The sequence below is a fragment of the Trachypithecus francoisi genome, unplaced genomic scaffold (genome assembly GCF_009764315.1).
Source record: "Trachypithecus francoisi isolate TF-2019V2 unplaced genomic scaffold, Tfra_2.0 Lachesis_group2, whole genome shotgun sequence".
In the NCBI taxonomy this organism is placed as follows: domain Eukaryota; kingdom Metazoa; phylum Chordata; class Mammalia; order Primates; family Cercopithecidae; genus Trachypithecus; species Trachypithecus francoisi.
In genome coordinates, this window is record NW_022681465.1 from 87,444,773 (window position 1) to 87,468,135 (window position 23,363).

Below are 23,363 nucleotides of genomic sequence, written 5' to 3' on the forward strand. Positions count from 1 at the left end.
ATACCAAACACTAGAAAGAATAATGAACAACAGGAACTCCCATTCACTGCTGGTGGAAATGCAAAATGGTATAGCCACTTTTGAAGACAGTTTGGAGACGGAGTCTCACCCTGTCCCCCAGGCTGGAGTGCAATGGTGCAATCTTGGCTCACTGCAACCTCCGCCTCCCAGGTTCAAACGATTCTCCTGCCTCAGCCTCCTGAGTAGCTGGGATTACAGGCACCCACCACCATGCCCAGCTAATTTTTGTATTTTCAGTAGAGACAGGGATTCACCATGTTGGTCAGGCTGGTCTCAAACTCCTGATCTCGTGATCTGCCTGCCTCGGCCTCCCAAAGTGCTGGGATTACAGGTGTGAGCCAACGTGCTCTGTCAGTTTGGTAGTTTCTTACAAAACTAAACATACCCTTACCACAGATCCAGCAATTGTGCTCCTTGATATTTACTCAAAGGAACTGAAAACTTATGTTTACATGAAAAGCAGTGCACAGATGTTTACAGTGCTTTTATTCATAATTGGCAAAGCTGGGAAGCAACCAAGATGTCCTTCCACAGGTGAATGGATAAATAAACTTTGGTACATTCATACAATAGAATATTAATCAGTGCTAAAAAGAAATGAGCTATTAAACCATGAAAAGACATGGAGGAAATGTAAATGCATATTACTAGACAATTTGAAAAAGCTACATACAGTACAATTCCAACTATATGACATCCTGGAAAAGGCAAAACTATGGAGACAGTAAAAAGATCAGTGGTTTAGATAAGTGGATTAGGGTAAGGGTGGAAAGAGTAAGGAGAGCTCAGAGGATTTTTAGGGCAATGAAGGTATTCTGCATGATACTTTAATGATGGATACCTGTCATTATACCTTTGTCCAGTTCCACAGAACATACAATATCTAGAGAGTACCTTATGGTAAACTATAGACTTTGGGCATCAATGACCTGTCAGTGTAGGCTATCAATTGTAACAAGTGTACCACTGTAGTGGGAGATGTTGGTAATGGGGGAGGCAATTTATTGTCAGTGGGGTGGGGGTGGGCAGAAGATATTAATAGGTGACATATTTCTTTAATTTTCCTCTTAATTTTATTTGGGAACTTAAAACTGCTCTAGAAAACTAAAGTCTTTTTTTTTTCTTTTCTTTTTTTATTGTACTTTAAGTTCTAGGGTACATGTGCACAACGTGCAGGTTTGTTACAAATGTATACATGTGCCATGTTGGTGTGCTGCACCCATCAATTCGTCAGCACCCATCAACTCATCATTTACATCAGTTATAACTTCCAATGCCATCCCTCCCCCGTCCCTAGAAAACTAAAGTCTTTACTTGAAATGTTTTTTTCTACAGAGAGAAAGAATCCAATAAGCCATTAACCCCATTGGCTTGAGATGAATAAATTTATTGGACTGAATTCAATGAATACCTCTTTAGGGACCTACGGTTCACAAAGCTCTGTTCTGGGTGTTAAGAGACATTTGGATGAATAAGGCACGTTGCCCTCAGGTCCACAGTCTAGAAGGGAAGACACACCTCTCCAATTTTAACAAAGTCCTGGAAGTAACATGGAGGGAAGAATTTGGAAAGGGAGCTCAACAAAGAAGGTGACACTTAATTGGGCTTGGAGAAATAAGACAGAATAAGCAGATATTCTGCAGGCAGAAGTAACGATGCAGCGAGTGCAAGAAGAAAGAAACATTTTCCTCAAATGGAAGAGCATGACAGCGAGGGAGACAGAAGGAATCTTTATGATGGATTGTGAGGCTTACTAATATTCCAGTGCGATTAGAGCCGAGATTACATGAGCTAGAGAGAAAAGGTCAGGGGTGGGGAGGCAAGGACCAACAGTGACCATAATTGTTTTGGTATAAAAAAAGCTATGTTGGTACATGTCTTTGTGATTTGTTGGAAGAGCCCTGTAAGAATAGATTGGAAGGCCAAGTGTGGTGGTTCATGCCTGTAATCCCAACACTTGGGAGGCCTGAGTGGGAGGATCTCTTGAGTCCAGGAGTTCAACACCAGCATAGGCAACATGGCGAGACTTTGTCTCTACTTAAAAAAAAAAAAAAAAAAATTAGCCAGGCATGGTGGTGTGTGCCTGTAGTCCCAGCTACTAGGGAGGCCGAGGTGGTAGGATTTCTTGAGCCCAGGATTAAACTTAGTTTACCTAGTAGGCCTACTGTTTCAAATCTTTACTGCTTTGTTTATTTTGGTGAAACACAAAGGCCTTATTATTTCAATGAATTATAGCTTTAAATGTGATCTCATTATATGGTCCAAGAGAAAAGCAGGAAATTCAGAAAAAGGAATAAATGACAACGGGAAATAGACTTATTCATATGGAAAAACTCTAAAAGGAGCACAATACTAGCCCTGTGTTATAAATGAACAAGAAGTCTAAAGAAGGCAAGTGTAATAATAATTTCAGCTGACATTTGGAATTACCCTCAGTCTTTGCAGTGTAAATGGCAGAGTACACCACTTCTGAATTCTACTGCTAACCACAGGGAAGGAGAATGCGCAATTCCTCCAGAGCTGGGGTTCTTAGCCTTTTGTGGGTAGTCACTGTTCCTCACTGAGGAGGTCAAGAAAGTTGTGGACTCCTTCCTTAGAAAAATGAATGCAAATGTGCTCACACACCATATATACAGTATTACAGACAACTGTAGGGGTTCTAGAGGGACCTGTCTTTTTAATCTTTTTACCTGCAATGCAAGACACATAGTGGATGCTCAAGAAGTATTTATTTAGTGATTGAGTAAATAAATGAACAAGGCATTATGCTTATACAATCACGGTCAAAATAAAAACATCTCCAATAGTAGGTAAAGTATTAGCGCCCATTAATATGAATTCATTTATCATAGTGCTTCTAAATCCTAGCTTTATATCACAGCCTTCTATGGAAATGGAGGAGCTTTAAATAATGTATGTGTGGCTGGGCGTGGTGGCTCACGCCAGTAATCCCAGAACTTTGGGAGGCTGAGGCAGGTGAATCAGCTGAGGTCAGGAGTTCGAGACCAGTCTGACCAACGTGGTGAAACCCCATCTCTACTAAAAATACAAAAATTAGGTGGTCGTGGTAGTGCGTGCCTGTAATTCCAGCTACTTAGGAGCCTGAGGCAGGAGAATTGCTTGAACCCGGAAGGCGGAGGTCGCAGTGAGCCAAGATCGCACTATTGTACTCCAACCTGGGCAATAGAGCAAGACTTCATCTCCAAAAAAAAAAATATATATATATGTGTGTGTGTGTGTGTGTGTGTGTGTGTGAGCATGCGTGCACACATGCACACACAGTTTTTTTAAAAATAGAGATGGAGTCTTGCTCTATTGCCCAGGCTGGTCTTGAACTCCTGGCCTCAAGTGATTCTCCTGCCTCAGATTCCCAAAGTGGTGAGATTATAGCCCCAGCCCCAGCCAATACAGGTGTATTTTTTTATGATCCCAGGGTCTCACTGCATTACACAGCTTGGTCTCAAATCCTGGGCTCAGGTGATCCTCCTGCCTCAGTCTCCCAAGTAGCTGTGATTATAGGCACAGGCCACTATGCCCAGTTCCAGTTTTGAAAAATATTGATCGCTCGGCCCCACCCCAGAACAACTGAATGAAAATCTAAGAGGTGAGGCCTGGACATGAGTATTGTTTAAAAGTTCTTCAGATTATTCCATTGTGCAGACAGGGCTGAAATCAATGTAGTAGGTTAAAAGCTGTGACATTTAGTAGAGACAAAGAATATGGGAGCTTCCAGGTAGCTGAACACGTGGAGGTTTCTGGAGGGTGGCACACCCAGAGAGGGCATGGAAGCTCCATGCCTGTTCCCCCATACCCTTGCCCTACCTGTCTCTTCATCTGCATCCTTTGCTATATCATTTAGCAAACTGGTAAACATAAAAAAAGAGAAAGAATATGAAGGCATGGGTATAATAACTAAGTTTCCATGGAGACAATCAGGAACCTTAATAAAAATGACCATCTTGTCCAATTACATAGTACATTACATATCACTATCATATGCATGGTCTCATTCTGACACCAAAGATACCCTTATCAGTTAAGCCAAGCAAGTGTTGACTTGTCTCAGATCAAGCCCAAGTCTATTAATGCAAACTCAGATCTTCAGAGTTGAGTAGGCTGTTCTTACGATTTTGCCAAAGTGCCTCTTAAAGGATAAGAACAGGGATTCCCAGCTGGGCGCAGTAGCTCATGCCTATAATCTCAGCATTTTGGGAGGCTGAGGCAGGCGGATCATGAGGCCAGGAGTTCAAGACCAGCCTGGCCAACATGGTGAAAACCTGTCTCTACTGAAAATACAAAACTTAGCTGGGCATGGTGGTGTGTGCCTATAATCCCAGCTACTTGGGAGACTGAGGCAGGAGAATTGCTTGAACCAGGCTCCGGGAGGCAGAGGTTGCAGTGAGCGGAGATTGCACCACTGCACTCCAGCCTGGGCTACAGAGTGAGACTCCATTTCAGAAAACAAAACAAAACAAAACAAAACAAAACACAGCGATTCCTACCCTGTGAGGGCTCAGCGGGGGTCTGGGAATCTGTTGTTTTACAAGCACTGCTGGTGATTCCATTGCAAGGCCAGGTCTCAGACAGCAGCTCTACAGTGAGGCTGGGATGGTGGAAGGGGCATGCATGTCAGTCAGAATTATCTGGGGAGGTTTTTCAAAATGCACGTGCATCCCAGATCTAGGGAATCAGAACTCAGTGGTGTTGAAGTGACTATATAGAAAACGCCTGCTCCAGGTGCCACTTTCATCTCAGCTGAGAACCAACACATGGGGAGCTTCCTGGCAGCCCAGCCAAGTTCCTCTGTGGCCACTGGGTGACCCCTGAGCAGCCAGAGGCCAGCCCCAGGGCATGGAGTCCTGGGCAGAGACTGGCAGCGATGGTGGCAGGGCAGGTGATTAGATACTGAAAGTATGTAGGAGGGTGCTATGGGCAGGTGGAGATGACAAAACAAGCCTTGCTTACTGCATAGCTTTGCAGAGAAACTGGTGCAGAGAAACTGAAGCCAAGGTTGGAGGGGCGAAAACAGAGCAGTTTCCAGATCACTTCTGTTTTCCCCTTACATCAAGCACACATGTCAATCCTGAGAGTCCCAGGTGCCCACTTCTGCTGTACTTGGCACATGGAAATGCTGACTGAAACCAGAGTCAGGGCAGCAGAAACTATTCTCACAGGGTCCTGGCAGCAGTTCAGACAGGTGCCCTTTCTGGGCCAACAGAAATGAACTGTGGGGGTGTCTGTGCTGAAGACAGAGATGGGCTGGCAAGTGTATGGAAAGGATGCATGGTACTGCTCTCCTTGAAAAAAGGAATAGATAACTTTTAGTTAATCATTCCACTTGAAAATAGAAAGCACTCTGTTACACATTAGCGATTATTATTCTTTCACCTTTTTGTCGGTTTTGTCCTCTCTGGACAATAGATTTCTTGAGCCTATTCTGATTTGTCTGGGTGTGTGTACTGACGTGGACTCCCTGACGTGATAGTGTTGCAGGGTCAGGAGCCACTACTTTCACTGTTGGGTGAAAATTCAGGATCACCTGAAATAACTCCGCTGGGGAGGATTTGGAAGCAAGAAGAGGATCAGAGAGTCACGGTTCAAAGACTTTGAAGGCATTTTCCCAGCAATTCTTTGCAGGTTTACTCTGGGACACAGTAAGCCGGTAGCAAACATTGAGATGGAGAGACAAAGAGAGAGAGTGAGAGGGCTGTGTGTGTGCGTCTGTGTGTGACACCCAAGGCAGGCTCTGCTTGATATTCTGTAACTACCCCGCTTTGCATCTTGGCAGGGTTTCTCTTCAACAAGTGGTGGGGCTGAATGAAGGGCTGAAACCTCCATCTTTAAAGTTTGACCTATTCAGAAAATTGTTAACAGTGCTTTCCACCATTTATACCTGAGACCAGACCACTGGTCAATTTCTCACCTGGACTGCCCAGTGGAGAGCCGTTTTAAAGTCTTTATCCACAAGGGTGGGGTCTGCCCCCTTCTTCAGCAGCATTTGGGTGTGTTGAGGCTGGTTGTGGAAAGCCGCCCAGTGGAGTGGTGTCATTCCCTGCAAAACAACAGTCAGAGAGGACAGAGATGAGCACAGGCTCCCAGGAAGAAAACTGGAACTCACACTTTCTCCTCAGGCCTAGGGGCCATCACCAGATGCATTGGTTGTTTCCTGCTAGTTCATTCATTCATTAATCCATTCATTCAATAGACGTTTATTGCGCTTCTGTTTTGTGCCAGGCAAACAGGTGCTCAGGATACAGAAGTTAATAACATAAATGAGATCCTTAGCCTCATGGAAATTGCTCTGTGGTAAAGGAAGATAGATATTAAATGAACAAAAATGTGTCAAACAATCTTCCAGATTGATAAATATTAGGAAGAATGCACATGGGATGCTGGTGAGAGAGTAATCAAGGATGGAGGGACTGTTCTAAACAGACCTCTGTGAGAAGAACTGGAGGAAGAGGACAGCCAACACCAAGCACAGAGGCAGAGGGTAAGTTAAAGGAAGGCCCCTGTGACTGGAGTGCAATACCCCACCACCAGGACAGGGGTGCTGTCTGTTTTCCTCTATCTCTAATGCCTAGACTAGAGGCTGGAGAAATAGCTGTTGAATGAATGAATGAGGTAGGAGGGGAAGAGAGCAATCTGAAATGAGGTTGAAGAGGGAGGCAGGGGCTGATCCTGGGAGGGTGGGATGGGGGATAACTGTCTCTGCATAAGGCATTTGGATTTTATTCTAATTCAGTGGAGAGACAATGAAGGATTTTAAGCAAGTATTGGCATGATCAGATGTACACTGTTTAGAAGAAATCACTGTGGCAGCTTGGAGAACAAAGCTGGATGAATGAATGGTGAATCCCAGCTTCTTTCAGAGTGCAAGGTCACATGGGTTAGGTATAATTTAACAGTAAGTGAGCTTATGCTGAGAAATGGTGGCCAAAAAGAGCCAGTGTTATTTGAGAGTATATATGATGAAAAGATTGGCTCTTCTCCTTGCTCACTCATCTCAATTCCATGAAACATGTCTAGATTGAATTGAAATGAAGATACCTGATAAAGGGGGCAAAGGGCACAGGCAGCTTTGAAGACTCTCTTTCTATAGGTATCTCTGCCGACAGCATAAAGCTAGGAGACAACACTTTGGCTTTCTCTGTTCCTTCCAGGGTGAGCTGCATGGAGAAGATGGGCCTCAGCCTAGATAGAAGCACATTAATGATAGCCCAGAGCTAATATTTATTGATCTAGAGACCTTTATGAGTTCTTTCATCTATTGTCTCACATAATCCTCCAAACAACCTTCTGGAGTAAGTACTGTGGTGATGTCTCCTACATGTCCACCAAGCTGTTTCCTCTTCCTCTAGGGCACACAGTCAGACTACATTCCCCAGCCTCCTTGCAGATAGGTGCAGCCACATGACTGAGTCCTTGCCACTGGAATGTGGACAGAGGAGATGGAAACCTTCCCCAGGCCTGGGCTAGACAAAAAGCCCATGTGGTCCTCCACATCTTCTCTTTTTCCTCATATATCAACAGAATGCAGAGGAGGACAAGGCTCTAGAAGATGCTGGAACCATGTGATTGAAAAGCCTGAGTTTCTGAGCGATGAGGGAGAATAGGACCACCCTGCCAAACAGCACTGGACTATGATACGAGCAAGAAATACGCTTTTATTGTGTCAGGCTATTGAGATTTCAAGTAGTTTGCTAGAGCAGTTAGCCAGCTCTGATAGGTGCGATTGTCCTCATTTAATGGAAGAGGAAGCTGAGCTCTAGAGAAATTCCTGAGTTTGTGAGCAGGCAGGGAACTGAATCTAGGGTTTAAGGTTTGTGGGAAACTAGAATTAGAATGTTAAATCCCCTCAACCAGTTCCATATTTTGAATTCCTATATTATGGTTTGCTTTCAAGTTTCAAGTGTCATATGACAGTGAGCCTCCAGAGATACTCTTGAGGATATTTCAAGGAATTGGTTCCATATGAAAAAGAATGCTGGTATAAAAGCAATGGAACTTCTTATTCTTATTCCAATAGCTAAATATTTACTTGGAAATCAGAATACCTCAGTACATTCTAATTGGTCCTCTTCATTTTTTTTTTTTTTTTTTTTGAGACGGAGTCTCGCTCTGTAGCCCAGGCTGGAGTGCAGTGGCGCGATCTCGGCTCACTGCAAGCTCCGCCTCCCGGGTTCCCGCCATTCTCCTGCCTCAGCCTCCCGAGTAGCTGGGACTACAGGCGCCCGCCATCTCGCCCGGCTAGTTTTTTGTGTTTTTTTTTTAGTAGAGGCGGGGTTTCACCGTGTAGACCAGGATGGTCTCGATCACCCGACCTCGTGATCCACCCGTCTCGGCCTCCCAAAGTGCTGGGATTACAGGCTTGAGCCACCGCGCCCGGCCGGTCCTCTTCATTTTTAACTGGACACACTGGGGTTAGAAATCTAACACAAGGGAATTACATTTTAAAATTAAATTATATTTTAAAAATAATGCATGGATAGCCCGTTTCCCAGTCCTTAGTCCCACTTGCTTCATTGCAAATGAAGTGATGAAATGAAGCCATTGGCTTCATCACGAAGTGCCAAAAGTTTTCAAGTTACCGGAGTGTAAGTTGCATGACAGCAGGGCCTTTGTCAGCCCGTCTGAATTCCTAGATCCTAGAACGGTGCCAGGCACATTATAGATGTTGAGTAAATACTTATTAAATGAACAAATGACTTACTGTGCTCCACTGATTTTTATTTTTATTTTTTTGGGATGGAGTTTCGCTCTGTCACCCAGGCTGGAGTGCAATGGCGCAATCTCGGCTCACTGCAACCTCCACCTCCCGAGTTCAAGCGATTCTCCTGCCTCAGCCTCCCAAGCAGCTGGGATTATAGGTGCCCGCCACCATGCCTGGCTAATTTTTGTAGTTTTTAGTAGAGACAGGTTTCACCATGTTGGCCAGGCTGGTCTGGAGCTCCTGACCTTAGGTGATCAGCCCACTTCAGCCTCCCAAAATACTGGGATTACAGGAGTGAGCCACTGCACCCAGCCGAATTTCTTTGTAAAAATTTGGCTTTGCTTTTTAAAATCATACACAGAAGAAAGGCAGAACATGACTTCTCTTTTATAGACAATGAACTTGTCTGATATCATCATTGTTACCAACTCATCAGCTGAAACTTGTCAGGATTTTTGATGAGTGCTTCAAATAATCTTATCTTTTGTACTACTGTACTAGCTCACATCCAGTTACTAACCAGGCCTAATCCTGCTTAGCTTCTGAGGTCAGGTGCATTCAGGGTGGTTATAGCCATAGACCACTGCACTGCCAAAGGTGAGGTAGATGGCAATGACTATATGTAGAAGTATGATTTAGTGATGTGGGAATTCAGTGTGAAAATGTGGTTGTGAATTAAACTGTGGTATTGCAATGTTAATTATTGTCTCCTAAATACAGTTTTAGGCTTTAAGAGCTATTCTCTTTAAATAACCACAAGAAAACTCCCCTCAAAACCCAACTCTTGCATAGTTTGATCAAGGAGTGGGGTGGGAGGAGTGCTATAATTTTTCATACACCTACTTGATGCCAAGAGCTTTGCATCTGCTATTGCATAGAATCTTTACAGTGATCCTAAGGGGTTGATATTTTTAGGACTATTTTACAGGCGAGGAAATTGAAACACAGATTAAGTAATTTGCCTAAGGTCATTGACTGGGTCCATGGTAGAGCTAGGGTTCAATGCTTGTTTCTCTGACTCTGGAGAAAAAAATGCTCTTTCCACACATCATGGTGGTAGAATTTCATTTTGGGAATGAGCTCAGATGCTCCAAAATTTCTTTCTTTGTGATTGTAGCTGGACTCAAGGTTGTCTTACTTTCTAAAACGATGGTTCTTACTAGTGTAAGGGTTGGTACCCTATATTATTTGTTTCAACTGGCACTGCCTCAAGGCTCCTCCTGAAAGCGCAGTTGGCAAACATTTATTTTTGTGAGATATATACATATACATAATACGGATTCTCCCCCACCGTTCACCCTCACCACAAAACTTGTGAACACCTTGAAAATAACTGGTGATCCTCTGAATGACTCCAAATCAAGAGCCGAATTACTTCATTACTTCTCTAAATACTTGTACAATATAAATGGGTTGTGAACACTCAGTCAAGTCAAGGGAAATTTCCTGCTGCTTTTTTTTTTCTTTTCTTCATTTGGGCTGATGAGAAATAAGGATAAATCCTCTTAGAGTTAATAATATGAAAACCAAAACTTTTAAAAGCAGCTCAAAGGCAGTGGTTGGTATTGCACACTTTATTTAGGAACATTTTCCTACAACTGCTTCCTTCTCCTTTCTTCTTCTTCTTTCTTCAACTTCTGTTGAGCCTGCAGAAATTGTAGCTGTCTTATGTTAAAATTCTGGTGGCCAGTTAAGGGGCAAACATCAGGCTTAGCAACTGGTATCTGTACTAAGCAGTGACAGAAATCACAATTAAGCTGTGACGCACATAAAGGCAGATGCTGTGGCATATTCACCATGGTATGCCCCCTGCACTAAGCACACAGTAAGTGTTCAAGAAATGTTTACTGGAAGAATTAATTAGTGAGTTGCAGCTTATTAAAAGTCACTTGGACTCATGGGGAATATAAAATCAGAGTCTGCTGGATAAGACAGCCATCTGTGTCCAAGTTATGGAGACCTTTCCAACCAGTTACTTCCTGGAGTTTCATTGAGGGCTTAACTGAGCCTTCGAAGCATCTAGGAGCTGACAATCTAGCAGTCACTATCAGGCATGTTGCAACAAACACCCAGATGGCCCTGGTGAGAGGAGAATTTTACTCTTCTGAAAATCAAAAAGTATTGATTGGCTCAAAGAGTGAGGAGGAACTCATATTCAGTTAAGAATATAAGCTCTCCAGAATGTTTTGAGGGGAAATGTTTTGGTTGACTTGGGATCCGATTTTAGATTGCTGATAGGACAAAATGTATGTTCTAACTGTTGGGTGCATAGTAGGGTTGCTTTGGAACAGTGTCTTGTGTTGATGAGTAATTCTGTGCCTTGAACCTGTGCCACCACAATTTCAGTTAAAGGCTTACAAGTCCTATTAGCTTCTCAGAACATTTTTTTTTTTCCAAACCACTTTTGTGTTTTCTGAGCCAGAAATCTGCTTTAATGCTTAGCAGGTTTCATGTTTCAGAACTGTACTTTTAGAGTGTCTCTAGCCAACACTGAAAGGCACACAGAGAGAAATGTTGATGTGGCTGGGTGCTTGGTTTGTTCCCCGTCTTGGTTGGTGGTTCGGGGCGGGGTGGTGGAGGGGGAGGGTTAAGAATTATAGCAGGTGTCTGGTGGCTGAGAGGTCAGTAAACAATTCCAGATGCTTTGAAGGATCTAGAATTTCTAGCAGCTTGGCTCTGGTTGACATTTAAAAATTCACATACTTAATCCTCTGATCACATATGACTACCTCCCACAAAAGTTATAGAGGATCAGGAGATAAAAAATTAGATAAAAAATTGGAATGAATATGTCCTTTAAAAGTATATCTGGTTTTAAAAACTAGATGATGTTACAAGTACCGTAATGAAAGCCATTTTCTTTCATTTTTATTTGAAAAACAATCTTATAGATCAGAAAGCTTAGTAAATTAATTCATTGTCTTTGTTTTGGAATTTCCTAAACTGGATAGATAGATGGTGAGCATCATGATAGCCAAAGACTATAACTGAAGGCCAAGAATACTCTGAGGCTGGATTTTAGGGCACTAGAAAGGGCTGCTAATAATGGCTCTCTCTAAAAACTCTCTTTCTCGCTGTAATAATTATAAGAATAATATGTCTGACATTTTTAAAAAAATACTTTAGAATGGGGTTTTCATAATTTAAATCAGACAAGAAAAACAATAAAACGAACTTAGGCCATGGAAGTCTAGGAGCCAATTCTAACAAGAACAAACTTACAAAACAAAGCCTTCAGAATAGAAGCCTAAGTTGATACATTTATTTTTCAAACAAAAAAGAACATCTACATTCTTCTGCACTAAACTGTGAACTCCATCATAGCAGGGATGAAGCCTACATGAGACATGGCAGGTACTGAACAAATATTTGTTGAATAAATAAAATAAAACAATTTTCTTGTTCCAAGGAGATCACCTTGGGAGGCTATACAATTATTCTACTCATTGCTCAAAATACTTCTGGGATTTTCTTTGTTTTTGAAAATGCCACTAGAGCAAGAGCTCTATCCTCGGATAGAAATAAGAATATGTGAGTCTCATCAGAGAAATAATTACATCTTTATTTTCAATAACTTTTTTTTTTTTTTTTGAAACAGAGTCTCACTCTGTCACCCAGGCTGGAGTGCAGTGGCACCATCTCGGCTTACTGCAACCTTCGCCTCCTGGGTTCAAGTGATTCTTTTGCCTCAGCCTCCCAAGTAGCTGGGACTACAGTGCCCGCCACCATGCCTGGCTAATTTTTGTATTTTTAGTAGAGATGGGCGTCACCATATTGGCCAGGCTGGTCTCGAACTCCTAGACCTTGTGATCCGCCCGCCTTGGCCTCCCAAAGTGCTGGGATTACAGGTGTAAGCCACTGCACCCGGCCTATTTTCACTAACTTCTAATTGAAATTTAACATCTTTTTCAATTATGAATATAGGCAACAACCCACAGTGGTATAAACAGTACCTGTGACTTTGCCACCACTATAAATTATAGATACAGTGCTGTTACATTAGTGATTGCAGATATCTCAAAATATTTACATGTCTCACTACTTCAACAATTGTAGTAGTTCGTGGTCCTGCCATCAAATCTTATTTAATGCATTAATAAACAATCTTTTATGTTATTGTCATAAATTTGTTCTTTAAAATATTTTCTAGCCTGGGCAACATGGTGAAACTCTGCCTCTACAAAAAAAAAAAAAAAAAAAAAATTAGTTGGGTATGGTGGTACCTGCCTGTAGTCCCAGCTACTTGGGAGGCTGAGGTGGGAGAATCACTTGAGCCTGGGAGGCAGAGGTTGCAGTGAACTGAGCTTGCATCACTGTACTCCGGCCTCACAGAGTGAGACCCTGTCTCAATAAATAAATAAAAAAGCTGGGCATGGTGGCTCACACCTGTAATCCCAGCCCTTTAGGAGGCCAAGGTGGGTGAATCATTTGAGGTCAGCAGTTTGAGACCAGCCTGGCCAACATGATGAAATCCTGCCTCTACTAAAAATACAAAAATTAGCCAGGCGTGGCAGTGGGTGCCTGTAATTCCAGCTACTCGGTAGGCTGAGGCAGGAGAATCACTTGAACCCTGGAGGTGGAGGTTGCAGTGAGCTGAGATCGCACCACTGCACTCTAGCCTTGGCGACAAAGCAAGACTTCGTCTCAAATAAATAAATAAATAAATAAGAGAATGTTTTGTTAACTGTATTTTAATATATTGATTTCTTTTGCAATCCTATATATTTTATTTTCTGTAATTTCAGATATTTTTCTTTTTTGATTTTTTTTTCCTTTTAAAAAGAAGTTTAAATAGAGATGAGGTTTAGCCATGTTGCCCAGGCTGATCTTGAACTCCTGAGCTCAAGCAATCGTCCTGCCTTGGCCTCCCAAAGGGCTGGGATTACAGGTGTGAGTCACTGCACCCAGCCTAATTTTTAAGGTATGTTTCTGAGAAGTTATCCACAGGTTTCACAAACACATGAAAATGTGTTCATGTCATAAATATGGGTAAGGACTCCTGCTCTAAAGTCTACAGGACATTTAAAAAAAATTCTAATTGGTATAAAATTTTATTTACTTGGCCGGGCGCGGTGGCTCAAGCCTGTAATCCTAGCACTTTGGGAGGCCGAGACGGGCAGTTCACGAGGTCAGGAGATTGAGACCATCCTGGCTAACATGGTGAAACCCCATCTCGACTAAAAAATACAGAAAAACTAGCAGGGCGAGGTGGGGGGCGCCTGTCGTCCTAGCTACTTGGGAGGCTGAGGCAGGAGAATGGCATGAACGCAGGAGGCGGAGCTTGCAGTGAGCCGAGATCCAGCTTGGGCGACAGAGCGAGACTCTGTCTCAAAAAAAAAAAAATTGTATTTACTTATGTATATCTCATAGACACCTCTAATACCATGAAAATCTTATTTTTTTGAGAGTAAGTTTTGGAAATAACAGTTACCTGGAGTCAAGTCTGGGAAATAAATTGGATAGCTGAGTCAACAAAACAAATGAAGAAAGGGCCATAAAATAAAATAACATGACTTTTTCTTGAATTTAATTCTTTCTTTCTCCCTAGATATAACATATCTAGATACACTATATATCTGGGCTGGGCGTGGTGCCCCACGCCTGTAATCCCAGCACTTTGGGAGGCTGAGGCCAGTGGATCACTTGAGGACAGGAGTTGGAGACCAGCCTGGCCAACCTGGTGAAACCGTGTCTCCACAAAAAAACACAAAAATTAACCAGGCATGGTGGCAGGCACCTGTAATCCCAGCTACTTAAGAGGCTGCGGCAGGAGAATCGCTTGAACCCAAGAGGCAGAGGTTGCAGTGAGGCAAAATCGTGCCACTGCACTCCAGCCTGGGTGACAGAGTGAGGCCACATCTCGGGGAAAAAAAAATCTATATATATGTGTGTATATACATACATATATATATTTTTTGTGCCTCACTATGTGCAAGCTACTGAGCTAGAATCTAGGGATACAAAGATAAAAAAGGCATGGTCTACCTCTAGAAGTTTATAGGGTTGGGGGAGAGTGGGAGAGGGAGGTCGGGGCTCCTAAGTAGCGGTGACCCTACTCCTTTTTTTTTTTTTTTTTTAGATGTTCGGTCTTAGGCTAAAACTTCTGATTCATTAAAAAATTGTGCTTTGTTATTCTACCTTTTGCTAACTGTAAAGTAAAAAATTTCAAGAGTCAGGGACTGTTTCTTCTGCTTTTGGTTCTATCTCAGGAATGTGGTAAGTAGAAGTGATGCTAAGTATTATGTCCAAAAGGTCACATTTGTTTTTGCAACTTAAATTTATTTCTCAGAGTGGTTCTACAATTGAAGTTTGGATTGTCAGACTGCTCACAAAAATCTACTTACATAAGAATGTGCATTTAATATATCCTAAACAATATATATATCCTAAATGCTGTGCATAACAGTGCTTCTCTGGATAAATGCATTCAAAGTTCTAACCCAGATGCCAATAGCTCAGAGCCCCTCTTGATAGAACACTCTTCCCGTCAAGGCTAAAATGAGAGCAGGGGAGGTTAGTTTCCATTTAACTCCTGCTAGCGGCAATAGAAAAGCCTCACTCTATGTCAACGATTCTCCTGAGGTCTTGTTTTGAAGAACAAAAGCACAAAGGACAATCTGACCTATCTCACTTTTTTCAGTGTTAACTGCAGTGTTGATAGCTTCTAAATAAGTCACTTTATAATTAAGCAGTGGGGTTAATGAAACAGGAAAAACAAACAGATCATTGGAACAGAACAAAGAGTTCGAAAATGAAACCATATATTAAAAAAAATCTTGTAACAAACAAAAACATAATTTAACATAACATAATCCAGTTCTTGGGGTAGAGAAGGTCTTCTTTAAAAAGACGTCAAAAGAAAAAGCAGAAACAGACAAGAATGATCATTTTAATTATATCAGATTTTTATATTTCTGAATAAGAAAAGGTACTATGAACTGTTTTAAAATAATCAACAGCCTATGAAAAAGGATTTACAACCCAATAGCAAAGCATTAATATTCAGAATATAAAATAAACTCCTATAAATCAATAAGAAAATGACAATCCCAATCAACGGACAAAGAATGTAAACAGGCAAGTCACAAAAGAAGATATAATAATGACCATCATATCTATGAAATGATGTTCATCTCTTTAATCAGGGAAAATGCAAATAACAAGAAAATCCAGCAACAACTGGGGAAAAAACAGTACTTCCACTAAAAACAACAACAACAACAACAACTACAACACCACCCAGCTATTTTGGGGGAATAATTAGGTAGTGTGTATTAAAAATAAAAACATACACTCTTTACTACCCAGCAATTCTTCTTTTAAGAGAAATGCTTGTATAGAGTATGCAAAGAAGCTTGTACAAGAAACACTCTCTAGACTGGGGTTTATGAAAAACCAGAAAAATTGAGACAACCTGAATATCCATTCACAGGGGAATGGCAAAATTAATTGAGGTATTTTGATATTATGTAACACTATGAAGCCATTAAAAGGAATGAGCCACAGGCCGGGTGCTGTGGCTCACACCTGTAATCCCAGCACTTTGGGAGGCCGAGGCAGGTGGGTCACGAGATCAGGAGTTCGAGACCAGCCTGGCCAACATGGTGAAACCCCATCTCTACTAAAATACAAAAATTCTCTGGGTGTGGTGGCAGGTGCCCAGCTACTCGGGAGGCTGAGGCAGGATAATCGTGTGAACCTGGGAGGTAGAGGTTGCAGTGAGCCGAGATCGCGCCATTCTGGCCTGGACAGGGCCAGACTCGGTCTCAAAAAAAAAAAACAAAAAAAACGGAATGAGCCAGATCTATATGTATCAAAAATTCTAAGACAAATGCTTGAGTTGAAAAAACTAAGTTAGGCCAGGTGTGGTGGCTCATGCCTGTAATCCCAGCACTTTGGGAGGCCCAGGCGGGAGGATCACGAGGTCAGGAGACCGAGACCATCCTGACTAACGTGGTGAAACCCCGTCTCTACTAAAAATACAAACAAAATTAGCCAGGCATGGTGGTGGGTGCCCTGTAGTCCCAGCTACTTGGGAGGCTGAGGCAGGAGAATGGCGAGAACCCGGGAGGTGGAGCTTGCAGTGAGCCGAGATCGCGTCACTGCACTCCAGCCTGGGTGACAGAGCGAGACTCCGTCTCAAAAAAAAAAAAAAAAAAAAAAAAAGTTGCAGAACACATAGAGTGATATCTTTTTTTAAAAAACGAATTTAACTGTTACTCCTCCCTACCCCTCATACAATGGAGGCTACATCATGCTTGGAGCTCACTGAAAAAAGACGAGAGAGAGAAGGTTACTTGTTCAAAACATTGAGCAGCCAAATACAGGAACTCCACCAAAGTAATGAATGAAAAAGAAAGCCTGGGCTGTGTTCTTTCCATTTCAGAATTGTATTTATTTCTCAATGGCAATCAATGGCAAGAGCTTTTGCTGTTATAAATTTTTCATGATTGGCTCTCACTAGCAATGACCAATAACTAAATAAAATAAATAATAGGCAAAAAACAGAATGACAGCATTAGATTTAGTTTTAAAGTTTTTTTTTTTTTTTCTGGGACGGAGTCTTGCTCTGTTGCCTAGGCTGGAGTGCAGTCATGCCATCTCAGATCACTGCAACCTCCATCTCCCAAGTTCAAGCAATTCCACCGCCTGCCTCAGTCTTTGGAGTAGCTGGGGCTACAGGCATGAGCCACTACACCCAGCTAATTTTCATATTTTTACTAGAGACATTAGTAGGGGTTTGGCCATGTTGGCCAGGCTGGTCTTGAACTCCTGGCCTCAAGTGATTCACCCCCCTCAGCCTCCCAAAGTGCTAGGATTACAGGCATGAGCCATGGAACCGGGCCTTAAAAATCTTAATTGGCTTCATTTGCAATTTTAGAACTGGGCTTCATTCCAAAATGTTCTGGCTGGGCATGGTGGTTCATGCATATAATCACAGCACTTTGGGAGGCTGAGGCAGAAGGATCACTTGAACTCAGAAGTACTAGACCAGCCTGGGCAACATAGGAAGATCCCCGTCTCTACCAAAAACGAAAAATGAGCTGGGTATGGCTGTGCATGCCTATGATGCAGCGTTTCTGTGGTCCCATCTACTCTGGAGGCTGAGGCAGGAGGATCGACTTGAGCCCAGGAGGCGGAGGCTGCAGTGGGCTGTGATCATGTCACTGCACTCCAGCCTGAGTGACAGAGTGAGACTGTCTAAAAAAAAAAAAAAAAAAAGCTTTCCAATGAGCCCAGCAGAGGAGGTTGGTTTTACAGATAGAGAAGGGCTGAAAAAAGCAGAAGCAAAGAACAAAAATCAGATTGGTTATTTCAAACTTACTTTCCTTGAAAGATGAAAGATGAGAACAGGGAAATAGAACAACAGAGAAAAAACCGATTGCTTAACATCAGGTTACTTTAGGTTACTTTTTGCTGTAAGGATTAAAGGCAGAGGAAATTGCATTATCATGCTAAGTAAAACTGGCCTGCTTGGGAAATTTGGCTATTATCTCTCTCCTGATTTCTCAGAAGGTCAGATAACAACTCGATTTCAGTTTGGTGACTTGGAATTTAAGTACGACGGACTCCATTTTGATATTTGGCCTGGTCTATTGACCTAGTACAGGGGCTCTGTCAAAAACAAAATTATATGAGTGCCTCAAAGTTATATGAATGCCATCTCTACTAAAAATAGAAAAATTAGCCTGGCATGGTGGTGTGTGCCTGTAGTCCTAGCTATTCAGAAAGCTGAATGGGAGGATCACCTGAGCCCAGGATGTGGAGGTTGCAGTGAGCTGACATCGCATCATACCACTGCACTCTAGCCTGGGCCACAGAATGAGACCCTGCCTCAAAAAAAAACCAAAACCAAAATCATATATATATATATATACACACACAGCTACATCTATATACACACATACACATACATATATGGAGACATATATGGACACACACACACACACATATATATATATATATATCTTCAGTGATTTAAAGCAAAACCTCAGAGGAAAGAGGATTGTACTGTTAGAAACTTCTGCTTTGAAAATGATAACCAGAGATGAGGTAGCACACTCTGGTCACTCTGCCCATGGTGTGGAAGCAGGGAGCTGGAGTGGCGGAGTCCATGTGTACATATATATACACATACATACACATACTATATATATATTATGAAAAACACAGGCAAGCATTAGCAGTTGGTTTCAGATGGATTCCAGACAGCAGGCTGTGAATGGACCAAAGAGGAAGCTGTGACCATGTGTAGGAAGTGCCTTGTTAAGGCCCTTGCTCTGCTGGGTCTGCTTTTTGAGCTTAAAACCCAATGGGTCCATATGCTGGTGTAATAGCAGGAGGAATCTGTTTGCAGAAGTCCCTTTGCATGAGGAGGAACCAGGGACTTTATTTACCACATATTTTATATAAGGTGTTATAATTACCACTCTTAGAAAGACCCATGTCTACTTTCATTGTCTCCACTGCCAGGTGCCTCCTAGGGTGGAGAAAAATAGGGAACTATGTCTTTGCTGGGGGGTTGCTAGTTCTGCTGAGGGGTACTTGAGTTAGAGGTCTATAAGTGGAATTTAGTTTTAGGGTATAAATGAGCAAATTTGTCATCTTTCTAAATAAGACCGAGTTTAGGGATTACCGCAGAGGTTGGAGGTGGAGGATGTAGTTGGCAACTTGCCCTGAAATCTAGAGGTTCACAATCTGCTGACATGGACTGTGCCACTCCAGTTCACTGCTTCCACACCATGGGCAGAGTGACCAGAGTGTGCTACCTCATCTCTGGTTCTCATTTTTAAAGCAGAAGTTTCTAATAGTGTAACCCTCTTTTCTCTGAGGTTTTGCTTTAAACCACTGAAGATATGGGGAGTGAAAGCAGCAGGGGCTTTCTGATGTGGTTATTAATGCCAGTCAGAGGGAAAGCCTTTAATCAGAAGGCTCAAGACAGATGGGGGGACTGGGCGCAGTGGCTCACATCTGTAATCTCAGCACTTTGGGAGGCCAGGGTGGGCAGATCACCTGAGCTCACAAGTTTGAGAACAGCCTGCTCAACATGGTGAAACCCTGTCTCTCTATTAAAAATACAAAAATTAGCTGAGCACAGTGGTGTGCACCTGTAGTCCCAGCTACTTGGGAGGTTGAAGTAGGAGAATTTCTTGAACCTGGGAGGTGGAAGCTGTAGTGAGCTGAGATCGCACTACTGTACTCCAGCCTGGGCGATAGAGTGAGAATCTGTCTATTTAAAAAAAAAAAAAAAAAAAGACAGATGCGGGGGTGTCTATCCCAGGAGAAAGTGATTAGGAGGGGCTTACCCTCTGCCCCTTGCCTATGGTCACCTAGCTTCCTTGAAAATAATGTAATTGGCATCTTTGTGTATGTACATTTTTAATGTTATCAGACTTTCTGAGTGAAATGCAATCAAACCAAGCACATATTTATTTTACAATTCCATTAAAAACCAGGTATTTAAATTGATTTTAAGAACCTTGGTAAGGAAATCAGCCTGGCTAAGGAAAACTAGTACTGCATTTAAAAAGAGTTAAGCAGATCTAACAAGACTCTAAGCTACTCTTGGGCAGCTCTGCTTAGTGTCTGAGCCACCTTCCCTCAAGAACTTTGTTGAAGAGCGTTGAACAACCTTTTTGGAAGCCTTCTATTTGCAACACGAATTAAACAGCAGTTATGATCACTGAGATTAATGATGTGGTGTCTGGAGCAGGTAACCTGGAATTATTGATATTATCTCTGTGTCATCTTTTTCTTTTCTTTTTTGGGGCGGCAGGGGGGTGGGGGCACAGAATGTCGCTTTGTCACCCAGGCTAGAGTGCAGTGATGTGATCATATCTCACTGCAACCTTGAACTTCTGGGCTCAAGTGATCCTCCTGCCTCAGCCCTCACAGTAGCTGGGACTATAGGCATGTGCCACCACACCCAGCTACTTTTTAAACTTTTTGTAGAAATGGAGTCTTGCTCTGCTGCCCAGGCTGGTCTCAAACTCCTGGGTTCAAGTGAGCCTCCCATCTTGGCCTCCCAGAGCGCTGGGATTACAGGCATGAGCCAGTATCTAGTCTTGTCATTGTTTTCCTTTTTCTTTCTCTTTTTTCTTTGGAGATGGGGTCTCGCTATGTTGCCCAGGCTGGGCTCAAGTGATCTTCCCACCTCAGCCTCCTGAGTAGCTGTGACCACTGACACGCACCGCCACACCCAGCTCTCTACCATCTTTTACTAGAGAGCATGTCTTAGGCCGGGTGCAGTGGCTCATGCCTGCAATCCCAGCACTTTGGGAGGACAAGGCAGGCGGATCACCTGAAGTCGGGAGTTTGAGATCAGCTTGACCAACACGGAGAAACCCTGTCTCTACTAAAAGTACAAAATTAGCTGGGTGTGGTGTCACATGCCTGTAATCCCAGCTACTGGGGAGGCTGAGGCAGGAGAATCACTTGAATCTGGGAGGCGGTGGTTGTGGTGAGCCGAGACAGCACCATTGCACTCCAGCCTGGGTGACAAGAGAGAAATTCCGTCTTAAAAAAAAAAAAGAGAGAGAGAGAGAGCATGTCTTGAGCCACAGCATGCTACTAAGCTTCTGGGACTTGAGAAGACAGAAGACAGCAATATTTATTTCTCAATGTCCAGAGGGAAATTACAAAATTTCAGTCGTATGGTAAATGCTGAAGTACTTAATGCAATAAAGTCCTTCCCTATCAGAAGCTACGCACACCCATGGTGGGGATAAATTTCTGCTGAGGATTAATAGTGAAAACAGGTCTCTCTTTCAGGGTAGGAACACAAAACTGTGCTTCATGTCTCCCTGTAGCTTTTAAGAGGAAGCACAATGGTTCAGAAACGCCCTTCCTTTCACCCTCACATGCAAAATGACCACTTGTTGCTTGAGAGTGTGGCTCACCTCATTGTCCTGGTGATTAATCTCGCTGAGGTTCGACTGTTGCAACAGGACTGTGAGGAGCCTGTAAGGAAAAATAGGAGAAATGGCTCAAAAGAACAGGCAGTCACGGTGCTCTTGGAATCAGTATAAAAACGTGACCTTAGAAAAAGCGTCAGTTGAAAGGCTCCAAATGAAGATGAGGGCCTTTCCGTTTCTCTGGGAAAAAGATCCACAGAAAAGAAGTGAGAGTGTGATAGGTTAGAAGACACCTGTGAGGAGGGCTGCTGTCTGCCTTTCCCACCCTCTCTCCATCTCAGCACTCCCGAGGGGCACAGGGGGATAGAGAAACTTTAGACTCATTGTGTTCACCAGGCCTCTGTCACCTAGCCATGCCCTTTAAGAACCAAAATCATGTAGCACTTAGTCTTTTTTTTTTTTTTTTGACACAGAGTCTCGCTGTCGCCCAGGCTCAAGTGTGCAGTGGCATGAACTTGGCTCACTGGAAGCTCTGTCTCCCGGGTTCACGCCATTCTCCTGCCTCAGCTTCCCAAGTAGCTGGGACTACAGGCGCCCACCACCACACCCGGCTAATTTTGCTTTTGTATTTTTAGTAGAGATGGGGTTTCATCATGTTAGCCAGGATGGTCTAAATCTCCTGACCTCGTGATCTGCCCGCCTTGGCCTCCCAAATTGCTGGGATTACAGGCATGAGCCACCGCGCCTGGCCACTTATTCTTTATTCACTTTACAGGAACTTATAGAGTGCTTTCAACCTGCTTCACTCCTAGCTGCATATGTCATGCCTTTTTAATGCATAGATTATACCCGGAGGTTGTCAGTATTTGCAAGTTTGCTCATTCTTTGTAAAATACACACATGCCTAAGCACAAGATGACAGTAATCAGTGCAAAACAGCTATCAACGATTCTCAGATTCAAGCTCTTACCTGACTTGGCTCTCTTGCTCAGTTGACTGAAGTCAACACTCCATCTGGTAGAGGGGGCAGTGGAGAGGGGCCCGGGCTCTGCAGCCACATGGCTTGGGTTCGCATCCTAGTCCTGCCACTGATGAGCTCTGTGACCTTAGGCAAGTTACTTATCTTCTCCCTGCCTAAACTTCCTCATCTGTGACATAGGAGTGATAAAAACTACCTATCACACAGCTCAGTGTGAGGATTAAATGAGTTAATATGCATACAACATATAGAGCATGTCTGGAACATGCTGTTATTTCTAGAGCACTTAACCCCAGAAGTTGGAACCCTGGCTCCATCTCAGAATTGCCTGGGGAGATTTTTTTTTTTTTTTTAAACCAGAAATACCTGGACTCTGTACTCAGGGTTTCTAACTCAATAGGTCTGGAGAGAAGCCTAGCTTCTACTGTTTTAAACAAGCTCTTCAGGAAATTCTGGTAAACAGCCAGGTTTGGAAACAATTGAGAAAGGTGCTGAATGAATTAATGAATGGATACTCATCAAGATGATAAAGAATAGTGTATGTGCAGTCAATGGAGGAAATTCAGAAATTGGTTTTGGAAGAATTATTTGTAAAATGAAATTGTTTAGTCTCTTCTCCAATCAAATCTTTATCATCTCTCGGCTTGGAAGACATCTAAAGCCCTAAGTATTAAATTGTTAGTTACAATAGAAGAAAAGAAAGATCCACTAATCATATTGCCTTAGTAGGAAATGTAATACACAGAGAGCTTAAATAGAGATGGACTTCTGGTTATTTGCGGTGGAGGTGAAATAA

General features: G+C 42.8%; 1 protein-coding gene across 1 annotated transcript in view; it reads right to left on the reverse strand.

The window, feature by feature from the left end:
- Nucleotides 1–23,363, reverse strand: part of ANKRD55 (ankyrin repeat domain 55) — a 132,514-nt gene that overhangs the window by 40,646 nt on the left and 68,505 nt on the right. Inside the window, exons 6-7 of the mRNA XM_033179597.1 lie at nt 21,634–21,694; nt 5,945–6,073 (exon numbers count right to left, since the gene is read on the reverse strand). Of these exons, the coding sequence (XP_033035488.1) occupies nt 5,945–6,073; nt 21,634–21,694 (190 nt within the window). The remainder of the gene's footprint in view (nt 1–5,944; nt 6,074–21,633; nt 21,695–23,363) is intronic.